General features: G+C 43.0%; 1 protein-coding gene across 1 annotated transcript in view; it reads right to left on the reverse strand.

Annotated features, from left to right (window-relative positions):
• Window positions 1-21,651, reverse strand: part of zdhhc8b (zDHHC palmitoyltransferase 8b) — a 77,476-nt gene that overhangs the window by 13,109 nt on the left and 42,716 nt on the right. The window contains exons 2-3 of the mRNA XM_088618106.1: window positions 2,796-2,917; window positions 922-1,079 (exon numbers count right to left, since the gene is read on the reverse strand). Of these exons, the coding sequence (XP_088474232.1) occupies window positions 922-1,079; window positions 2,796-2,917 (280 nt within the window). The remainder of the gene's footprint in view (window positions 1-921; window positions 1,080-2,795; window positions 2,918-21,651) is intronic.

Raw genomic sequence — 21,651 nt, forward strand, 5'->3', positions numbered from 1 at the left:
ATTGTTTTTAAAAATCAATGCAGCATTTTTAACGGCCTGGTGGGTTTTGATCTGGAAGGAGCAGGCCAAATCTGATCCCGTCATTCAGAGAAAGTAGTTAATAGAGAACATCCAGCGGAAGAGTTTGAATTGAACAATGAGAGTTGGATCCTCAGACACGAGTGGCATTTACACTAATGACAAAGATGCACAAATTCAATTTTAGAGGGCAGCAAAGCCCCATTATGGACTTCTCTGGATCAGTTTAATATTTCACCAGTTCTTCTGGGTGCTGGAGACCCAAAAACATCTGATCATTTGCAGCCCTCGAGGAATGGGGTTGTGCATCACACTGGTCCTATTCACAACAGCGCACAAGAGACGGATCTTCACTCAGGGGGCCATGGGGTTCTTGAAGAAGCCATGTGGCTCGAACCAAAAAACTTGATGGATTTCTCAGATCATTAGCCTTTTTGCAATGCTTTTTTTGTTCTAAAAGGAAAGGATGCTTGTTTTTGCATTCTAAGAAGACAAACACGAATGAATGGGGTCTTGATTTAACCCCACCGCCAGTGCGTACATCAGTGACTTCTTATGTTCCACTTCTTTGTTTTTACAGGGAAAAGAAAGAATATAACGTGGTACCATACACAATAATGAACAAAAGTGAACTATCATCAAAGAGTATACGAACAGTGTAAATCCAACAATAACATAAAAGCAGAAATAAAGGAGTAGGAAGATTTTGAAGACATAATGCAGAGGAAGAAAGAGAAAAGAAAGGATAAAAAGGTAGTGAAAGAACAGAAGAGGGAAGTCACAGTCTTTAAGGTCTTTTATATGTCTGGGTTGAGCTGCAAGCTCTTCAGGACGTCTGAAAAGGGCTGCCAAGCCCCCACGTCGCCCCTGCGCCCGAGCCACGGTGCCCAGGAGCCCTCTCACCTCCACGCAGTTGTCACAGACGCTGCAGTGGGAGCAGCGCGGGGGCCGGTAGAAGTGGCAGGTGGCACACCACTTCATCCGGACCTGAATTCCCTTGATCTCCACGTTCTTGTAGAGCGGGGCCCGGAAATCGTCGTCCTTGTCCTCGTCCTCGTCGGCTGCAGGAAAGTGGGGGAATTCACAGAGCTTGGGTGCACTGGACAGGCGGTCTACACGTAGCTGCTGTTATCACACAAGTTTAGGAATACATGTCATCCCTGGACAGTTGATCAGACTAGCTGGTCTACTGTGCCAATCAAATAAGTTCCCTTTCCACCCCAAAACTAAGATGAATAACACAGTATTAAGTACCTCTCCAGATCTGAGGGTTTAAAAAAGCCTTTTTTTGAACAAACACAATAGTCTCAAAGACAAATTACAGGGAGGGAAACCAGAATGATTAATCTTGTTTTATAGCTATTTAGTATGAGAGTTTACAGCTGTGTAATTCCAATAATCTCTATAAAACTTCCTCTTCATCCCAAATAGATTAAATATTTCATCCCAAATCCAGGTCACAGTGACAGGAAAAGCTGATCCAATAATCCTCGTTTTTGCACTCAGGACCGTCTGCTCCCAGGAACAGTTAGAGAGAGGCCACTGGTCTCTTAAAGACACTTTCAGCGCTCAGATACGAACTATTAGCACTGAATCTTGGCAGGTCTGCATGTGACCTCCAGTTTACTAATGTGGACTAATAGGTACCAATGTGTCACAATGCCTGAGACTACTTTGGTATTACTGTATGTTGTTAAATCTTCTGATGGAGATCCACATCCTTGTGAGCCAGCACAGAGAAGGAACTCAAACACATGAACTTGCTCCCTTCTGAGAGCACAACACAGTGGCATCAATTAAAAAGGACAGCCAGGTCAAACGTTTGTGCTGACGTTGCTGTCTTACTGATGAGGTGAGGTGTGGCTGGAGTTTGGTGCCAATCAGCCTCCGGGGAAAAGCCAGAGAAAAAGACCCTGCTCAGCATGCTGGTGGAAGAGCTAAACAAAAACACTACTCGCAGGTTCAAAGGTCAATCAGTGCTGCTCAAATTTCCCCCACTGGCGCCTTCAGAGGTCTCGCAGCAATCTTCTTTCAGTATGTGGTCCTTCCTCCTGGGATTCAGGCACGCCATTGGTTGCAGAACCTAAAGTTAATTTTATCCTGCTATGAAAAGCAGGCCTAAATCTAGGCAAATACCTCAGATGGTTCTACAGAGCAAAAATAAAACCTGTTATACTGAGAGCATGTCAAGTATAGAGATCTTGCTGAATTCTGGTGTGTGATATGAACACAATTCTTAATTTTAAGGGATATCATAACTAGAGAAGCTCCTCCTAACAAGATCCCAATCCTGTTAGATCACTGAGTCGCCTCATCTCTCTGAGCGAGGGCAATTGTAGCTGGTCCTCGTTCACCTTCTCCGAGACTGGCCCCGTTTCCATGACGACCAGGTAGGAGCGGAGAGGCTGAAAGCTTTTGTAATATCCTTGGTGAGAAAAAAACCAGACCTGCATTATCAAAAAGAGAGGCAGCCGTCGGAGCCAGCTGCTTGTATCTTTGTGAGGCCACTGGGTTGTTTTTTTTTTTATGCCAAAGCTAAACTTTCATCCGCACAGGAAAATAAGAACGCCTGGGTCTGCGAACGGCCATTTGCACATCTCGGGGGTTTCCGGAAGGAAAACAAAACCTCCTTTTTTCCAGATCGTTAAAATGAGAAAAAGTCTAAGAAAACTGTAACTGACTTGCTAATTAAGAGATGAAAAGGCCAGGACATTGACAGGGAAGTTGTGCTGTTGACAGAAAAAGAAAGGTTAAAGATGGAGAGAGAACACACTGACCTCGAGGGAACACTCCTGGGTCCATGAAGGTTGCCATGCTGAAATTGGCCAATACAAACAAAAATACAACCCCATTGTACAGGGGGACAGCTGGGGAGATCGCCTGTGTCAGCCAGGGGCACCTGGGGGAGAAGCACACAGAAGAGGAGGAGCTGTAGCTCTGTCAGGGACCTCTGGGATAAAGCACGTCTCATCTGCGTTTCTGTGTGTGCGCGCACATCTGAAATTCAGGAGGCCTGGCGCAGCCCTCCGGAGCGCCCCACCCCAGCCTCCCCCGAACGCCACAACTTTTCATTCTCGGCGGAAACAAAAAAAAAAATGCAAAGGGAAGTGAAATTCAACGCTTGCCCTCTCTCACTAGGCACTAGGTACATCCGGCGCCCAGAAAAAAAAAACATGCTCTTGATAATGTTGTTTGGTGTTGAAGAACAGAACGGCACAGCACACTATCTTGAGCTTTAAAAAACACCAGCAATGGAGCAGGAAGGTTCCCTGCGTTGCTGTAAAGCGGGCTGCTTGCCCACAAAAGCCGCAGGCCACCTTGCAAGCACAGCGAAGGAGCTCTTTCGGCCTTTTTAATCCCGACAGCTACACTGCGAAAAACATGAAACAGAGGCTAAACGCAGCATAAAGCTGGCAACTTGAAAAAGTAGGACTTTACACAGCTCAGAAGATCAAAAGACATGGTCCACAGATTTAGAACTTATCCTTTAAACAAGCTCTCAAACAAGAATTTAAACCACGGCTAAAAAAAAAAAAAAAATAGGTTTGGTTGGTTAGTCACAGACTTTGAGGAGACAAATGCGGATACTCAGGGGGTATACTTTGATTTCATCTGGAGGCCTGATGTACTGTATGGTTAAGGAAGGTGTGGCAAGCTGTATTGCCCACCCCAGAGATGGAGAAGAGAGTAATTACGCCAACCAGTCTGGTTTTCCAATCCAGGCATCGGCTAGCCACGTGTCAGAGTAGGACTGAGGGAACTGGTAGCCCGGAAAGCTTCAGGTGCCTTTAACAAGGTTTGCTCAAAATGTGAACGTCTTGGTTTCAAAAAAGATTTTAATTACACCGTCACAACGCCTGTATGAGACGAGAATTGTTTAAGATCCAAAAGTTTTAGATCACACTTCAGACTTCAAACACCTCTGACACGCACCCCCGAAAAGAACGGAGCTTCTCTCTCGTGATGGACAGCGACTTCACAGAAGGGGTTAGATTCATCGTGGATTTTTTAATGAGCCCTCATTTCCTGAAAAGTGCCATCATCAAACTGCCACGATCTAGCCGTGTAGTTTACTACATTTTGTGCTTGTGGCAAAACACAAGGTTTGCCATGGTGCACACCTCATTTTAATAATCTCTACCCTATTAAGTCACAAATTCTAAAATGTGCGGAGCCTTTAATTGTTAGTTTGCTAAAGTGTGACAAGCTGTGAAAGATATCAGCTGAGAAGCCTTTTTTCTGCTTTCTGCTCAGCGGAGCTTCAACAAGTTCATGTTTCGCTTCTGTTTCTATAATACCTTGAAAAGAAAAGGCCTGGGTGACACCTAGGTGACTCTGGTCATGAGAGAATTGCATTTGAAACAGCCTGCCTTGTGCACAGCTCCTTCCTGCTGGACAGCTCCTTCACCAGTGGAAATCCAGGGACTTCAGCAAACAGGACTCTGAATGATAGCTGCCTTCCAGACAGCCAAGGATCTACATAGGAGTCTTGTCAGATTTGCTTCCTGTTTGCTCCTGAGCTCACTTACAACTCCCCTCCCAAAACATGTTTAATAATTCATACTGGATGGCAGAAGACCGAGCTGATGCAGGTTAACGAGCAGATCAGTGGCAAACACGAGCTTTAACTTTGCCCTGAAGGTCTGCCATGCGTGTCCACTGTAATAAAGGTCGGAGCCAAGCAGCCACAACGGCAGGGCACTATCGATGATGAAAACAAGGCATTGCACTCACCTAATGCTGTGTGTCGCAATAGTGCTAGGCACAAATTACACAAGACAGCAAGGCCTTTCTGGAGAAAGGTTAGAACATGTCACAAGGCTCACAGTCAATCCTGCTGCCCTTTCACACAATGTCCCAGTAAACCCACACCTCTCTGAATGACATTCTTCTGGGGACTCGTGAATGCCAGAGGGTCAGAGGTGTGGGTCTGTAGGGAATCATTGAGCACACAGTGCTCAGAGCACCGTAGGTGTACTGTCCACTTTCCAAGAAATCTGGGTACTGTTGAGTCACGAATTAAACAGAAATGATGGCACAGACGTTACTCAAGCACTCAGAATTACTCAAATGGGCTCGTTGGCAGGGGAAAGTCTTATATTCATTGCACCTTTATTTATTGAGTCCTGGCACACATTCCCTGGAGGAGCCAAGTCTGCAAATGTACTCAAGTAATTGAAGCCCAATGGTTAAAGTTGGCGTGTGATATACTGGAGCTGTACCACTTGAGGTAACCATGTGGAGTAGACTCTGTACTGCTCTGGACTGGAGGACTACGAGTTCAATTCCAGAGTGGGGTGCTGCTGTTGTACCCTTGAGCTCAAGACTGCTCCAGTAAATGCCTCGTTGTGTAAATGGGGCTCCAGGCTGTCAGTATAAATCAGAGTTTGGTCTCAATGGACTCATCTGGGTTTTATAAAGGATTAAATTAAAAATAAGAATCCTGCTCACACCAGGATGCTCGTCTGCTTTGCACTAAGCAGGTGCGAATCAGCTCCCAGGAGATTCTGCATCAACATCTTGTGTCAAATTTCTTTTGCGAGGTATATATATCAGATGCTAAAAATTGCTTCTTAGTGCAAATGGGGAAAAAAATAAATGCAGTGCACATCTCTTTGAATAATTAGTCATTTCACTGAAATGTAATTTAAAGAGTAGGAGAGATCCAGGTAGGAGAGCTCCTTCTGGTGAAGGCTTCATTTGGTAGTTAAATGATGATTAGCCTTTTACAAAAAGAATAGCAAGACTAAGGGCTTTAGGCTCATTCATCATGTAGAATACAACCAAGCAGAAAAGCACTTAACATGTCCAGTAACTTCAGGAATAGGGCAGCCCTAAGTTTTCAGGCAAAAATACCTTTTCTGGTATAAGGCACAGTCTTTAACAACTGAAATCAGAAACTGTGGAAGTGCAAACTTAAAAACCACTTCAGGTTCTAAATTAAAATTTAGAACAGGAGGCACCTCTTCAAGCAAAGGACTGTGGGAGTGTAGAAGAAGCTAGCCCAGCTATGTGGAAGCCCATACCCTGGCTTCTTTCAAGAAATGTCTGAATGAAATTCTGGGATCAATGAGCTACTACTAAACAGGTTAGATTGGGCCTACTGGTCTCCCTCTTGTTTGTAATCTTATTCAAGAAACATTTTACAATGGGTATGGCTGCTCACTGAAGTGCATTTGACAATGCTCCTCTGGGAATGCGTAAAGTATTTTGAATTGAATCATGCTCAGCTCCTAAAACTACAGAGGTACAGTGGACAGGAATGCGCTGAGATGTCAGAGATGCCAAACAGCTGCCTGTACTGACCAATAGTAGAGAAGGACAGGTCGAGACAGTAATATAAGCAGGTTTTTTTTTCCCTCTAACCTACAAGCACTGCTGACTTTGGATACCGTATATAAGCAAATACCACAGAGATACAGTTTCCAGCACTGTAGTCACTTCCAAGATGACTTGTGCTGCTATTATCTTTTTGATCTTCAATTCAAGCTTTTCCTGCTCACAGGAGCAACAGAGGCCTTTCCCAAGGGACTGTAGCGTATACCGAAAACGACACAGATATACACAAAATAAGTCTAGCGCTTGCTCAAAGAACAAGATTTTCATGGAGCCAAGTTTGTTTCAATCACATTGTCACTCTAGCCTTGGGAATAACACATCGATACATCCTGTACTGACTGTTTTTCAGAGCTAATTGGCCCCCGAACCAGATCAACTTAATAGCATTAGTAGCAATTGTGTGATGGAGCACTAAATTACATGTGTTTTGGGAACACCAACTGGGCCACAAGAGTGTCATATCGAGATCAGGTACCTTCAGATGGCCCCACAGACATTTTTGAAAATAGTACTTAAGATGGTTACTCCGTTTACAAAAAAAATGTCATTTCCCTCCTGTTATTTCCCTTTGTGCTCCCTAAACCACAAACTTGTACTTCCCAATTTTTACACATCAGGGCTTCCCATCCCGGGGTTGAAGGCTCCTTCATGCTGGCTGTTTATTCACAGTTCACTCTTTGTCGGCCTCAACCACATGCGGCCAGCTGCAGATGTAGCTCCTGTATTTCTACATGAGAAAAGGACCCAGAACATGGTTTTCACTGCCTTGCAGTGATTTCAAACCATAAAACAGGAGGCAAACTTGTGGTTCTACTGGTCTCTGCTGCCCAAACTCCAGAGCAGCACACATAATGGCGAGCAAGCCCCACTGAGTTACCTGTGACCCTAAAAACCTCCTTTATGCTTTATGGTACCACTGCTGCTCAGCTTGGCAGCAAGAGGGGAGTGCACATTGTCTTAATGTGTGTATGCATTGACATTTTTAATAGGTGTACTGACCCTCTTTTTCTCAAGTCGCCTCCCAAAAAATAATCTTGTAAAGGCAGCCCAGTCCTAGCTAAGAGCTATATTGGAAGATGAGGGCCAAGCAATGACTTTCACCCAAGTATATTCCACAAATGCTCTCTAGATACAGCTGTATTTGCCTCATCATCTGTGTTCCACATTTACAGGCACTCCAGGACCCATTTAGTTTCTGAACCTTCACCATAGTTCCTTGTGTGCAACAAATCCAGGGGTGATCTTGGCCGAAGATGCCCAGACAGACTGACCCGGTCTCAAAAACCAGTATTATTATTAGTCAGTGAAGAATTAAACTGCTATAATCAGAGATTACCATAAAAGCGATTAAAAATTACTCATCCCTCAAAACTCTGGGGAATCTGTCTTCATCTCTTCTCAGACCTTGGGTGCAGAAGAAACTAGTAGGAAAGGACTCCTGGGTTATGTGAAACTAATTAGCTTGCATTGTGTAAGGGACTCCTGCTGCTAATTTTGTTGCTTTTTCCCCTGAATAAATAAGGTTTAATATGATTTATCTGACATCTGAAATTCCTAGCGTCCATATGCAAGCAATGATTCACATCAGCACATTTACTTTATCCAAAATGTACAATTTCAGGGGAGACGTTTCAAGTAAAAATAATTTTGCCTAGGTTCTCTGTCACAACTCACAAATTTGCCTTTGGGAGAGACTGCTTTCTGAAGCACTTCATTTTTCAACAGCCAAAGACTAAACAGTGCACAGGAACACTTAAGAACATATACAGAAAAAACTGCAAAGTCTTTTGAGAAAACAATCCTGCTCTTGGTCACACCATGTAACCTAAAATGTTTTTTCCGACATTGATAATACAATGGCCGCTTTTACAGTTAAATCGTAGTTAAGATCCAGGAGGTTCGTTTCTGGATTTAATCTGAATATTCCACTAAGAGCAAGTCCTGCATTACACGAAGATACCAAAAAACATTTAATTTTACAAAATTTGAAAAAATAATTCAAAACATACAGTAGTACTGTCAACTTAATAACAAACAACCACAGAAAATATTTGTTCCTTTTCTGCTGAAATCCAAATTCTATAACCAGGCCTTTTCAGAACAAAAGTGTAGTTACTTAAAGAAACCCCAGAAAATCTTTTAAATGATACTGAGGTATCAAGTTGAATATTTAAAGGAAAGTTGCTCTCTGCTCTTAAAATACAAGTAAATAGATGTGATCTGAAATAAAAGAGAAGGAAAAAGGTCTAAATTATGTCTGATGTTTACAACTGAGGAAGCTTAAAGAAAGATTAATTAAAATAAAAATGTGATATTTTATTAATTAAACGGAACTCCCTTTGTCAAATCATTGGTCATAGGGCAAGACGAGCTCATCTTTTTATCGTGATTTACTTATTAGAAATTCAACACCATGAAAAGATGGTTGCATCCGGACAACAGCTGGATAATTTGACAGGAGAGAAACTGGTTCCCAGCGCTGTCGCACAACAGAAGAAAGACAACAGGTCCTCAGCTTCTTCTTTCGGACCTCCTTCAGCTGGCCATCAGACCCATGAAGTCGCGAGAGCGCTGTGTGAGACACAGCGGGGCTGCCTGTACCAGACTATGGCTCCCCGTGGGCTCAGAGCTGGACAGCATCACTTCCCTGATTGTGGCCAGTTGCATCTTGCCAAAAAGCTGGGCCTCCCAGCTCAAGAGAATCCCAAAGCTGTAAATTGGAGATGTACCTTTGGTAAAAAAACTCATGACAAAACATGCTCCATTATACATATAGCTTTAATCAAGATCAACAACACCAGCTAACAGCTAACAGCAATGCCTCAGACTCAATGCACGTCTGCACTATGCAGTTTTTGCATGGTCTACCAGGACTTTTTTTTTTCCCCACTACTACATATCTTTTATTCTCCACAACATATTTATTGTTCTGCTGTTATTATTTATTATGTTTGTGACGTACTGTCTACCTTGTGTGGTGTTGTCTGTTGTACAGTGTTGTCTGCTACTGTGTACATGTCCTGAGAGATCAGCGCGAATTCCAATGTACATCTGCATATGGCCATAAACTCATCTACTCTACCAAGGAGAACCAGAAATTCTATTGAATAGGATGAGCAGAGGAATGGGCACATATGAGTGTTGGAGGGGTAGAGTTCACAGTCTGTATCACCGCCCCTTTTATATAAAGTCGGAGAACACACTTTAAGTTTTACTCATCACATCGCCCTAATTTAGTAAAGCGATGATTAACTGAATCTCTCCACCAGAATGTTACAAGCAGCCTGTAGGAGACTGAAGCCCTGCAGTACCTGACTGCTCTGGCTCAATCCAGTGACAGTAAGCTGCTGCAGTCTACAGCCAAGGAGGGCTGGCTGGGGCTGCTTAAGCTAGTTATTTCAGACGAAAGAAAATAACACTGGTCTGGCCGTAAGACATTTGCAATAGAGATTAAATCTGCATATGATACCTTAGAAATTAACAACTTTGGGGAAAAAGAGCAATCAAAACTAACAGGCTTGAAGTGTACCTAAAGACTTTTTTTCCCCAAAATTCCCATAATAAGGCATTAAACGTCTCGACACCTTTTGATTCTAATTTCCATGCCTTGTATATTGGCAAATTTCAACACAAATTAAGGTTCGGGATCGTCTAGCATTTTGATGTTTTGCTGCCTCTAAAATTAGCCCAGTAATTACAGTTCACCAAACAGACTGATGACATTTCATTGTACATATCTGAAAGGCATAATCTAAAAAGAATGAGCAGGAACAAAACCCAAGATAAGTCTGACATTTGCAATTGAGGAAGATAAATTAGAACCAACGGTATCCTGCCTGATCTTTTAGTAATGAAACGAGAGCAATACTAGCAATATTTGATAATTCTCTACATCATAACACATCTTATGAGTCAGGACACACTTCCAGTGCAGCTCATATTTAATGAGCAGTATTCATGTAGTGTCCTCAGTCAGTGTTTATCCATCAGCAGCACAATATTTACAGACACCACATTTCATGTTGAGCCCACAGGCACAATTCAACGCTCTCTTAAATTTACATCCATGGATGAAACTTTTTTCCCCCAGACACTCCCACACAATTCCTTTCTTCATGCTCCAGTTGTCGTAAGCCAGATTCCTATCATTCAGTCTGCATTTAAAGCTGATAGGTGCCAAAAAATGTCCAAGAGGAGCCCTGAAAGAAACTTTGTGTTACGCGATTCTGAAAACCACGTGCTTCTGGATGAGAACGACTGTTAAGAGTGTGTGTTTGTAATATTTCAAACTTTGCCATATTTTCAATATTAATTTAACACTCCAGACACATGCAGATGAGCTTCGAAGACTGCCCACTCCAAGCTCCCAATTCCTGTAAATCCCTAATCCACCACAGACAGCTTTGTGTGGCAAAAGCCATGCATCTCTGAAAAGAAATGGAAAACATCCCCGAGTTTTTTTCATTCGCTAATCTCGTCAAGCTGTCCCGACATTGTGAACTTGGTGGCTGTGTCCCTCTGCCTCATCCCAAGGCCCCAGATGGGGAAACGACTGGGCCATGGAGTTTGCTAACCAGTCACTACTCAGTGAGTTCAGAGCCCTGATTATCATGAGCAATGCCACAGTGGGTTGGAGATAAGCTCCCCCAGAGAATCATTCCAAAACACAAGGTTTGGAATGTTAGTGAAGAATTTTTAACACCCCCTTCCAAGGCAGTCACAGAACATCGAACACACGCTCTGCATCTTGAAGCTGGTCGATTCTTTTAGACAGCATGCATTAAGGCTTGCAGAATCCTCAAACGGCTCTCTTAGGGGCCACCTTCACTAGAATGATGCTGCTTCCCTGAGCCCTTTACTGCCATACTGCATTTACTTCTGAGACTTCAGCCTTGATTTGGCATTCAGCGCATGCATTGGAGCAAAGTATCAGTGGATAGGCTTTCTGCATAAGCAGCTGGGAAGGTAATAGGAGACTGAAGGCCATCTACAGTATAGATTCTTTAGGAAGCCATTTTTTAAGATGTCAAAAGAGGGCTGGTCATGCCCTGACTCTGGAACCCTGGAGTCAGCCCGGGTTCCTGACGTCGGACGCAGAGGAGCTGGAGAACGTGGTCGAAAAGGCCTCAAGAAGCCTTCGCCCAGAGCTCAGATTCTACAGCTGCTCCCACATTTTCCGATTTGGACTGAACAGACAGTGCGGAAAAAATAACTAACGGCTACAAATAAGTAGACGTTATTCTAAGTAGCTGACTTCTCTGACCTTTCTGTTGCAACATTAACCTTAAGCCAAACTGTCTTAAAAGTCTTAACTGAATAAGGACTGAATAAGGTCCCACATCTGGGTCTACAGAGCTAACTCATAACCTGTAACACTGAATTCACCCAACTAGTGGAGCCCAACCCATGAGCAGCCCAAATCCTAACAGACATCAAACACTGACTCTATTCCTAGTCAAAACCAGAGAATACCAAATGCTAATGCTAAGAAATCCATCCCCATCTCTAAATTCCACTCTGCCTCCAGAATTCCCACACTGGTGCAGTCCGGTCCCACATCTTGAGTTCCTCTGCAGCTGACCCACTCAAAAAACAAGAAAATTACAGTCCTTAGGGCTGGGAGAAATGACTGAGAATGAAGGTGCAGATGCAGACTTTAACTAGAGGAGCACCTGCAGATATGCTAACCACATCCAAGGGTTTCATACAGTATATTCTTCCCAGAGGTGCACATCTGGCAGGTTTAGGAATGAGAAGGTGTGTCTCCGACTGGGACACTCGCAGCACAATACCGATCAGAATCACATGTTTCTGTTTCCAACTGGCTTCTACAGGGAGTGCGAGTTAAGACCTCCTATAAACAAGAAGAAGGAACGTGGGGGCATATCTCAGTTGTAAAGAAGCCTCTAATGCTCTGAGTTTTAAAAGCACTCTTTTAATTTCCATTTGCATTCCTTTGCAAACACTACAAAAACTGATCTTTCCATGTATTAAAACCTTTTAAAATACTACAGCAATTAACAACTTCACTAGTATTCCTGTTGTGATTACACCCAGATGAACCAGCTGCAAACCACAGATGCATATTAAAATGTTTATATATATACAGAAAAGGCCAATTCAGTGCTTGACTTCTGTCACTCTTAATTTTAAGTTAAGCAAAGTCTGTTTCATTGGAATATTAAAACATTCTCTTTACACTTTAGTAACTAACACCCATAACTTCACTTTTCTGTGGAGGATAAAATAGGTAGAGATAGGCTAGGGGCTTGTTTATTTTTTCTCAGCATAGCGCGTCAACTCTGATAAATCAATGGAGCAAAATCCAACTGACATCTACAGTATGCGAGGAAGATGATACCTGTGTGAAGGTTACAGAGAGTTTTAAAAAGGTTTTTCAAACACAGCAACAACACAGAGCAAGGGCAAACAGACAGCTTCCAGTGTGCCACACTACATGGAATTTATTTTTTAAGCCCAATTCCTATCTTGATGTCCCAACAGAGGAACGTTATAAATGGACTGTGCTATTTGCATTTCTCTGGTTGTTCAAAGCAATGTGTGGAGTTTAAGGTATGTGCCCATCTCCTCTCCAATGGCAACTGCCTGCCCAGCCCAAAGCACATTCCAACAGGGCCTTTATTTTAAGACAAGACTGTGCTATTTTCATGCCTGGTGAGCTGTACATTGTAGAAAAAGACCACATATGCCGATACAATTTGGTACAGGGTTATACCCCAGTAACTGTAGCACTGTAACACACAGGAGATGATGCACATTAAATTGCTAAGAGTAGAGGCTAGAGACCTGCGATCTTTCGGTTTTTAATGAAATAGCTGCTGTAAAACAGTGGAATCTTGACCATTTCCAAACCCTGCTTACATACACAACAAAAACATATACAGGGCAAGAGATTACTATCGACCGGAGAACAACATGCAACATAGGTTTCCTATATAACCCAGAAAACAGAACACAGGGTACAGGGCTGAAACTGTAGAAGTAACTCAAGACCCAGTATTATTAATAACAAAACAGTTGCTGGGGTTAAGACTTTAGCTTGCCTTGCTGTAATGCAGCAGGCTTGGGAAGCACTTCCAGAGTTATTGTCTACACTTGACCTACACTAACACAGCTCAACTTTAAAAGCACCCCAGTGAGAGCTGATGTGCACTCCGACTCACTAAACTACACATTTTTGCTTCCTACACAACAGGCCTTGATTGTTAGGCTTTATGTTCCAGAAGCACCTGTAAGTAGTCCTGTGTTTCTATGCATAGGGGAGGAATCAGACTTTCCCACCCCCCAACTCGCTCATTAGAGAATAGAAGGAAATTTGGATTATACAGCAACACTGCTACGCTACAGAATAGATTCTCCCAGAGGCTTCAATTATACTTTTGGTTTGGTATAATAGCACAAGAAAAGTCTGGAAAGAGCAGCTATCATTTAGTTTAATACCATTTTACAGTAGAGATTACAGAACTTTACTTTAAACAAAATATTAGATCTATCTAAACAAACCGTGATGGTATCTACTGAAACAGTGATGAATGCAATGTCTTTGATCATTTCAATATTTTACACCACTTTACAATCACACAAATACATTTTGTAGGATTTAGAGCATATTTAACCACGGGACAAGATTACACCTACAGAAATTTGGGATTCTCTGCTTCATTCCTCTGTTTATATTTGTCTATTCAGATTATACATTCTGAAATTGCCTCCTGAAGACGCACATACTTCACTTATGTTTCATTTTATTTCATTATAACCATTTACTCAAACTTATCACAGAATTTTCTTTTCTGATTCCCTTTGGCACCCCAGACCTCAGGAGCTCCAAACAGCTGTCTCTCCTCCCTTATCAACCCGGTGCTAAATTAAAGGACCTTCCTTAAGCAGCTCTGCTTGATCCCGCCCGCATTAAACACCATGATTATGCTCTAAAAAGAACGTAATCCACCAGCCACACAGAAATGAGTGAAAAGGCATTTACTCCACAGTTTGGGATAAATATTTCTTATGCATTCATAAACAAATGACCTCTTAAAATAGAGCCTTTTCTCCTCTTTCACATCAAATGTCGTTACATCTACCTGAGCAAATCCATTATAATTCCATATTCCATTTAACTGCACACCACTGTGAAGCAGCTCGGTGTCTGATAATTGTGTATCACAGTTAATTACATGGATCTGTTGCTCAAATGAGCTTTGCAATTGATTTGGTTGGAAGTGCAGGTCCAGTGCTCTCCTGCAAGCAAGCCGAATCCCTTTCTTATCTCAAGACTGAGGTCAATACCAATCCCAACGGTACTGTGCCAGAGAACAGCAGGAATGTACCGACATAACTGAAATGAAAGATTTGCACACCACCTCACTGTTAATTTCTTTCCTTTTTTGTTATTTTTTTTAAGCTGGTAAAATGCAGAGGAGTGTGCAGAGGTTCCAAGTTCAGAATTCACAAACAAAAAGCTTTTCTTCCGAATGAGTCCTGCGTTTTAAGCCGAGGAAGGAAAACCCGCTGGTAACAATCCACACAACACTCAACTCCCCACCCCTCAGTTTCTCTTTATCTTCCAAATATTTCTGAGCCAAAGTAAATAAAGAATCTTTAACAGTCTCTGGCAGACGGCCATTCTTTCTAATATGTCACATCACCCACGTTCATTAAACACAGTTTCTAAGGTGACCTGCTGGCCTCCTCACTTGGCCTCCCGTACTCCACTGCACGATTTAGTGAAGATGACCCCACAGCTATAATTACAGCAACAGGAGAACAGGACCAGTTTTTCGCACACCATACCCACACATCATTAGGAATTCCCTTTAATTTATGTTAGATAATCACCTTGCGTTGTTCCTAAAAAGACACGGACTGCCTAAAATGCTCAAAACCATCCAAACACCGGACAGTAAAAAGTTGGTATGAAATGTGAATTTGGACTCTCAGTACCCCCAGAATTCTCTGCAGTCCTGTGCCTTCAAGGATCATAAGCTCCGCTTACTCGGGAGACCCCAGCTGTTTTATGAACACCAGCAAGGTTGTGATGTTTGCAAACTGACGGGTGTGGTGCTTTTGAGCACTGCTTACCATGGGTGGAAATGTGACCAGATCATCCTGTTGGCTTCCTGAATTGTGGTTAGAAAACCGCTCTTAAACAGGCACCCACAGGCAACATCCTGATACAAAAACAAAAAACTGCCCACTGAGCTCTAAGGCAAAACCCCCAATAGTTAAAATTAATCAGAAGCAACCTTTCTTCCCCCTTCAGTTACATTGCATCTAGTCTACTACGACACCCATATTAACTGCAGAGCACAAGTGTTTAATGCAGTGGTGAACCGCTGTTCAGCTGAATTCTGCTTTCCAATACAACTGGAGAGATCGCCACTATTGCAGATGAATTATATTCCATGAAGGACACGACTGGAGAGGATTAGGTTTAAAGATGAAACAGCACCTGGGTGATGTCAGTTTCCCTGCCCATCCAAAAAGTGATTGTCTAATGGAAACCTGACCTGAAGAGTCGCTTGCTGAAAGCCTGGCTTGTCAGGCATCATTAATTCATCCAGATGTTGTAGTGGTTTTCTGTGATTCCAATGGCTAAGTATCCCATCACACCTAGATCCCGAATTTCATTAGACTCTCCATCACACATCAGTCATTAATCACAATTTCTTCATGTTTTTCCATGTTCCTTTCCTGTCATGAACCTTACAGGAATGTCAAAGCACCCGAAGCGATCTATAATTTTTTGGGGTAAATGCGACATAATAATGGAGTTCACTTTTTGTATTTTACAATGAAATGAATAGTACAATACCTTGGTTATCAGAAACATAGTGCAAAGCTGAGCTTTACGTACGTGAACTGGAGAATAAGGAACACGAGACCGGGAGGGGAAAGGACAAATCCCTCACACCGCAGCTGAGAATGTCCTAACCCTAACAATGAAGAAACCCAAACAGACAGGCCATTTTCTGTACAGAGGTCAACAAAAAACCGGGTGGACTTAAAATATGTCTTCCTAATCAGAAAACAGCTCATGAAACAAGAAAAAAGTGCTATCACAAAGCCATCAGAAGTTTTCTTCTTTACTCAAGTAGCTTATCTTGTTTTTTTATTTTGAATTGCGCCATGCACAATGATCTTCCATCACTGAGAGAGATAATCATTTATATTAAACAGTGCTGAGAACGCAAGTCTTGGATATCAATTATAACTAATGCTACACATACATATTCATATTCTTCAAAAGCCACAAAGCAGCATTTAATCCTTTTTGGTTTATTAGGCTCTTCAAACCTCTCACAACACAACCTTTTAAAAGTGTTAAATTGATCCAATTAAACTAGTAAACTGCTTAATTAAGATGGTAAAAGCTCAGTCAGGTAGTAAAAGAAAAACCCAAGAGGATCCAGACTAGACTAGAGGACTGAATTTGTGTGTACCATGGAAAGCTCTTTATTTGTCAAATGAGTTTTGTTAAGAACACACTCTGGGGTTTCAAAGCAATTGAAAAATAACTGACAGATACCTGTAACAGCAAAACCCTCCTCTCGGAGGCAGTGCCTGACACCAGTCAGCACCCAGTGACCCAGTCCTCACCCTGTGCTACAGCATAAATATGCACAAGGTCTGAACAAGACGTCTGAACAAATAAACTGCAGAATACACTGGGAGATAGTCCAGAAGACTGACTCCCTCATTTGATCATTATTTATACTGGAACTCCAAAGCAATTTGATATGCAGTCTACAATCAATACGTCTTAAACACAATGGAGATGTTTCAGTTGACTTGGCTGTTTCTGCCTCTTCTGCACGACGACCTGCCCCCTGCAATGTGCTTTAGCAAGTGCTCCACACTGATTTACAACACTGACAAATGACACTATAATTTGGCATTTGTAGACAGCAGCTATACAACTCAAAACTAACAACCCACTGAAGCTCAGCAGGTGTGAGCCTGGCCAGTACCTGGATGGGAGACCTCCTGGGAAAAACTAAGGTTGCTGCTGGAAGAGATGTTAGTGGGGCCAGTAGGGAGTGTTCACCCTGTGGTCTGTGTGGGTCCCAATGCCCCAGTATGGTGATGGGGACACCATACTGTAAAAAGGCACCACCCTTTGGGTGAGAGGTAAAACCAAGGTCATTAAAAAAGCCCTCTCGTTCTCGAAAAGAGTGCAGGTGTTACCCTGTCATCCTGGCCTTTGCCGATCATGGCCTCCTAATAATCCCCATCTCTGAACTGGCTCCCTTACTCTGCTCTCTTCCCCACTGAGAGCTGGTGTGTGGTGAGTGTTCTGGTGTACTCTGGCTGCCAACACATCATCCAGGTGGGGCTGCACACTGGTGGCGGTAGTGGGATTCCCCATTACCTGTAAAGCATCTTGAGTGGGGTGTCCAGAAAAGTGCTATATAAATATTAGGAATTATTATTATTATTCTGACAAAGGTTGCCTGCAGCGTTTGACTGTTTCACCGTCCTCATTCAGATCTCAGGACACAGGACACAACATCTAAAGTGTCTGGCTTCTCCTAGACAAGATGCAGGGGAAGCCTGGAAGATTTCTTTCACACTCCCTGACAAACACATCCTGCCTGGAAACCCTGCAGAATGCCGAGACAGCTGTTTTCTAACCCGATGAAGCAATACACAATGTACAGTTTATACCCTTCAATGAAGTTTTCAGCACAGTTCCCGTTAGAGAGCTCAACAGAGTCCCCCTCTTCCTCCCCCCAGACAGACAAAAAAAAATGAGCTCAGGGTCTTCATGCTGGCTCTCTGCTTCACCCTTCACACTGGCACAGAGGACCACTCACATGGGAATTCGGAGACGAGCACTCGTCTGACCTCCAGGGAGGGGACAGGGGACCTCTCGCCTGCTGCCTCGAACCCAGCCAGCCCCACCACTGTTCACCCAACCGAGCAGTGCTGCCGACGCATGACGCAGCCCAGCTTCAAGACTCATGCGGTACCGAACTATGTCTCCTTTCGGTTGAGCGCTTCTATGCGGTTTTAATACTACAAACAGCTACTATTTAAGAAAGAACACAAAGCTTACAATCCAAAGGAGGTCCTTCGGCCCATATAGTCCGTCTGCCATTTAGGGACTAATTGATCAGAGGCTCTCGTCTAGCTGCTTCCTGGAAGATGCCAGGATATTGGCTTCAACAAAATGGCAGGTAGCTTGTCCCATACTTTCACAACAATTTGGGTAAAGAAGTGCCTCCTATTCTCCATTTTAAATGGTCTTCCATGTAGTTTCCACTTTAGGTTAGCATTACGAAGCAGTTAAGTAATAATAATCGCTTATACTTATATAGCGCTTTTCTGGACACTCCACACAAAGCACTTTACAGGTAATGGGGATCAGGGGATCCCCACCACCACCAGTGTGCAGCCCAACCTGGATGATGCGATGGCAGCCAGAGTGCACCAGTACTCTCCCCACACACCAGCTCTCAGTAGGGAGGAGAGCAGAGTGATGAAACCGATTCATAGACGGGGATTATTAGGAGGCCATGATTGGTAAGGGGCAGGGGGAATTTTGGCAAGAATACTGGGGTAACATCCCTACTCTTTTTGAGAAATGCCATGGGATTTATAATGACCATAGAGAGTCAGGTTTTACGTCTCATCCGAAACGCGGCGCCTTTTTACAGAATAGTGGCCCCGTCACTATATTGGGGCATTAGGACCCACCCAGACTGCAGTGTGAGCACCCCCTACTGGCTCTTCCAGCAGCAACCTTAGTTTTTCCCAGGAGGTCTCCCATTTAGGTACTGACCAGGCTCACACCTGCTGAGCTTCAGTGGGTTGTTAGTTGTGAGTTGCAGGGCGATATGGCTGCTGGCTCACTTTACAGACTGCAAGCCCTCCCTGGTGCTCTTCACAAATTGGTAAAGCAATGTTCTGATCAACATGGAAAAATCTTCCTCTAACCTACTAACACAGATCTAAACTTTGTCAAGTTTTTCCCCTCTAACTCTTACTTTGCATTCTGAGGAGAGAATGGAGCTGCAATGGAGATATCCTTGGAAGGAAATACATTTTAACAGAGCTGTAAAACTCCTGCAACTGCAAGTTACTCTTACTAGTAGAACTCTTAAATAGGAAGCTCATAGTCATCCAATGTGTAACAGCCTGGATTTATCTGCACTCAAGTATTTCTTTTAAAGTATTGCATAAATAAAGAAACTTAAAACCAATGTCATAGGGTTTATTTTGACTATAATGCAGAGGAAAAGCTCTTAGTGACATCATTGCAACTGCGATAACATGTTGCATTGAATTAGTAAGTCGACTACCCGCTGTTAATGTAAATACAGCCCCATTGTATCAGAACCCAGGGATTCACATAGAACATTTCTTTTTATCTTCCCAAGTCCTAACTAGCAGGGGGTAGGGTTGCTCATTTAGCCCTAATGGGGTGGACCGTGTATTGTATTGGTTCAGGACTGACAAGCATTCGAGAGAGGCTAACAAAAATAAACACCAATTGTTTCTCATCTTGCAGCGGCATTTGATTCATAATGGTGTAACAGACCGAAAAAAAAAAGGTTTGTTAGTGTTGGAAAAGCCCAGCTATAAATACAGTTGCTGACCCTGTTCTGGGCTGTTACCAGCACTGATGATTAGATTATTATTGTTGGAAAGAAATCTCCAAATGCTGTCCGATCCACAAGAGGAATGTCGTGTAGGCAGACAGAACTATGGGCACCGTCTGAGATAAGGTTTCTATTTCTGAACTTTTATGGACATTGCTGTGTCAGTGCAATTGGGTTCAGCTTATTTCACTCGCACTAATCACTAAAGACCACATAACGATAGGGAAATAAACATTTCATAGGCCGCAGAGGGGAACATTTCAATGCTGCACAAATGTCAAGAATGTCAGCTCTCAAGTAAGGAAAAAGAACATGCCTGAAAATATAGTTTCTCAAAGCGTACTTAATTAACATGTTCTTAAACACCATCCCCTGAATGAACAGAGGGTTATATCTTGTTGCCTCGCTCTGACATATTCAGAACTCAAAAAAATAATGTAGCCATGTAGCTTTGGGAGTAAAAAAACAACAGGCACCATTTCCTGTCACACCTCTAAATGCCAGGTGGGTGTGGGCCTGCTCCAGGACGTGTTTGTGTTCCAGACAGTGAAAACCTGTGGGTTATCGCAGGACACCCCACAAGATAGCTAGCATGCTGTCTGAGTCCTGTATAAATGAGTCTGAGCACTGCTTTAAATGTTCCATCCAATCTCCATGAACATACTGCAGACGCAAATCACTGCAGAACATGAGTTTAATATTCACTCTGGAAGGACAGACAAGTCGGAATAGAAGCAAGGAATTGGTACTACTCTATCAATAAAAGTATCCCGCAGCCTTTCACTTCTTTTTTTTTTTGCCCTTTGCCACCAAATGTTAAGGCAAAGCATCTTATTTTAGGTCGCCCGATAATTTTTGTATCAAGAATTTGAACCAGCAGAAAACAAATTGTGGCATACTAGCCAAAAAATGTGCATTGAAATGTTATTTTGAATTTGAATACACCGAGATTTATGAATGTGCTCTGGCAGGCAGGCATGTGCTTTTGCCCACAGCCAGGTTTCACAAAAAGACTCTACTGTGCTGGAGTGTGTGTCACACAGCCCCACATCCCACAAGACTATCTTATTGGCCAGCAGTGCCAGCAGCACTTGAGAATGTGATAGTTCTCTCTGTCCTACACCACACTGTTCACAGAGTTCAATGGCATTCAAAATACAAGGCAACCCGCATAAATGTTGAAACAAAAATCAAATATGTAAGAATATAAGTAAGATTACAAATGGTTATTTGCTAGTAGCTTTGCAATCTAAGAAGCCTTGAAAGTAGCCATAGAACGGCTGGGTATTTTATTCCACAGTCCGACAACACATCGGTTAAAGATGTCCCCTCCTCCTGGGCTCAGTTCTTAATACACTTCCCCATGCTTCACACTCCTCTGGTTCGTGTTTCACAGTTATTTACTCCATCAAGATTCTCAATACATGAGTCAAGTTACCCCACAGTTACAACCATCCCCCCTGTGAAATAACTATATGCTGTCAGGCTTACCCTGGCCACAAAGCTGCAAGAAAAGCTAACGTTTGCCATGGCAGCTGGCCACTCACCTGCCACTCAGGGCCGGTTAGCACGGAGACGTGTGCCGACAGGAAATCCGCATCACCTGCAAGCATTTCCACGCCCACATCAGGTGGTGCAGAAGATTTAAGAGCTGCTCTAACACTGCTCA

This window comes from Lepisosteus platostomus, chromosome 24 (genome assembly GCF_059453375.1).
Source record: "Lepisosteus platostomus isolate fLepPlt1 chromosome 24, fLepPlt1.hap1, whole genome shotgun sequence".
Lineage (NCBI taxonomy): Eukaryota > Metazoa > Chordata > Actinopteri > Semionotiformes > Lepisosteidae > Lepisosteus > Lepisosteus platostomus.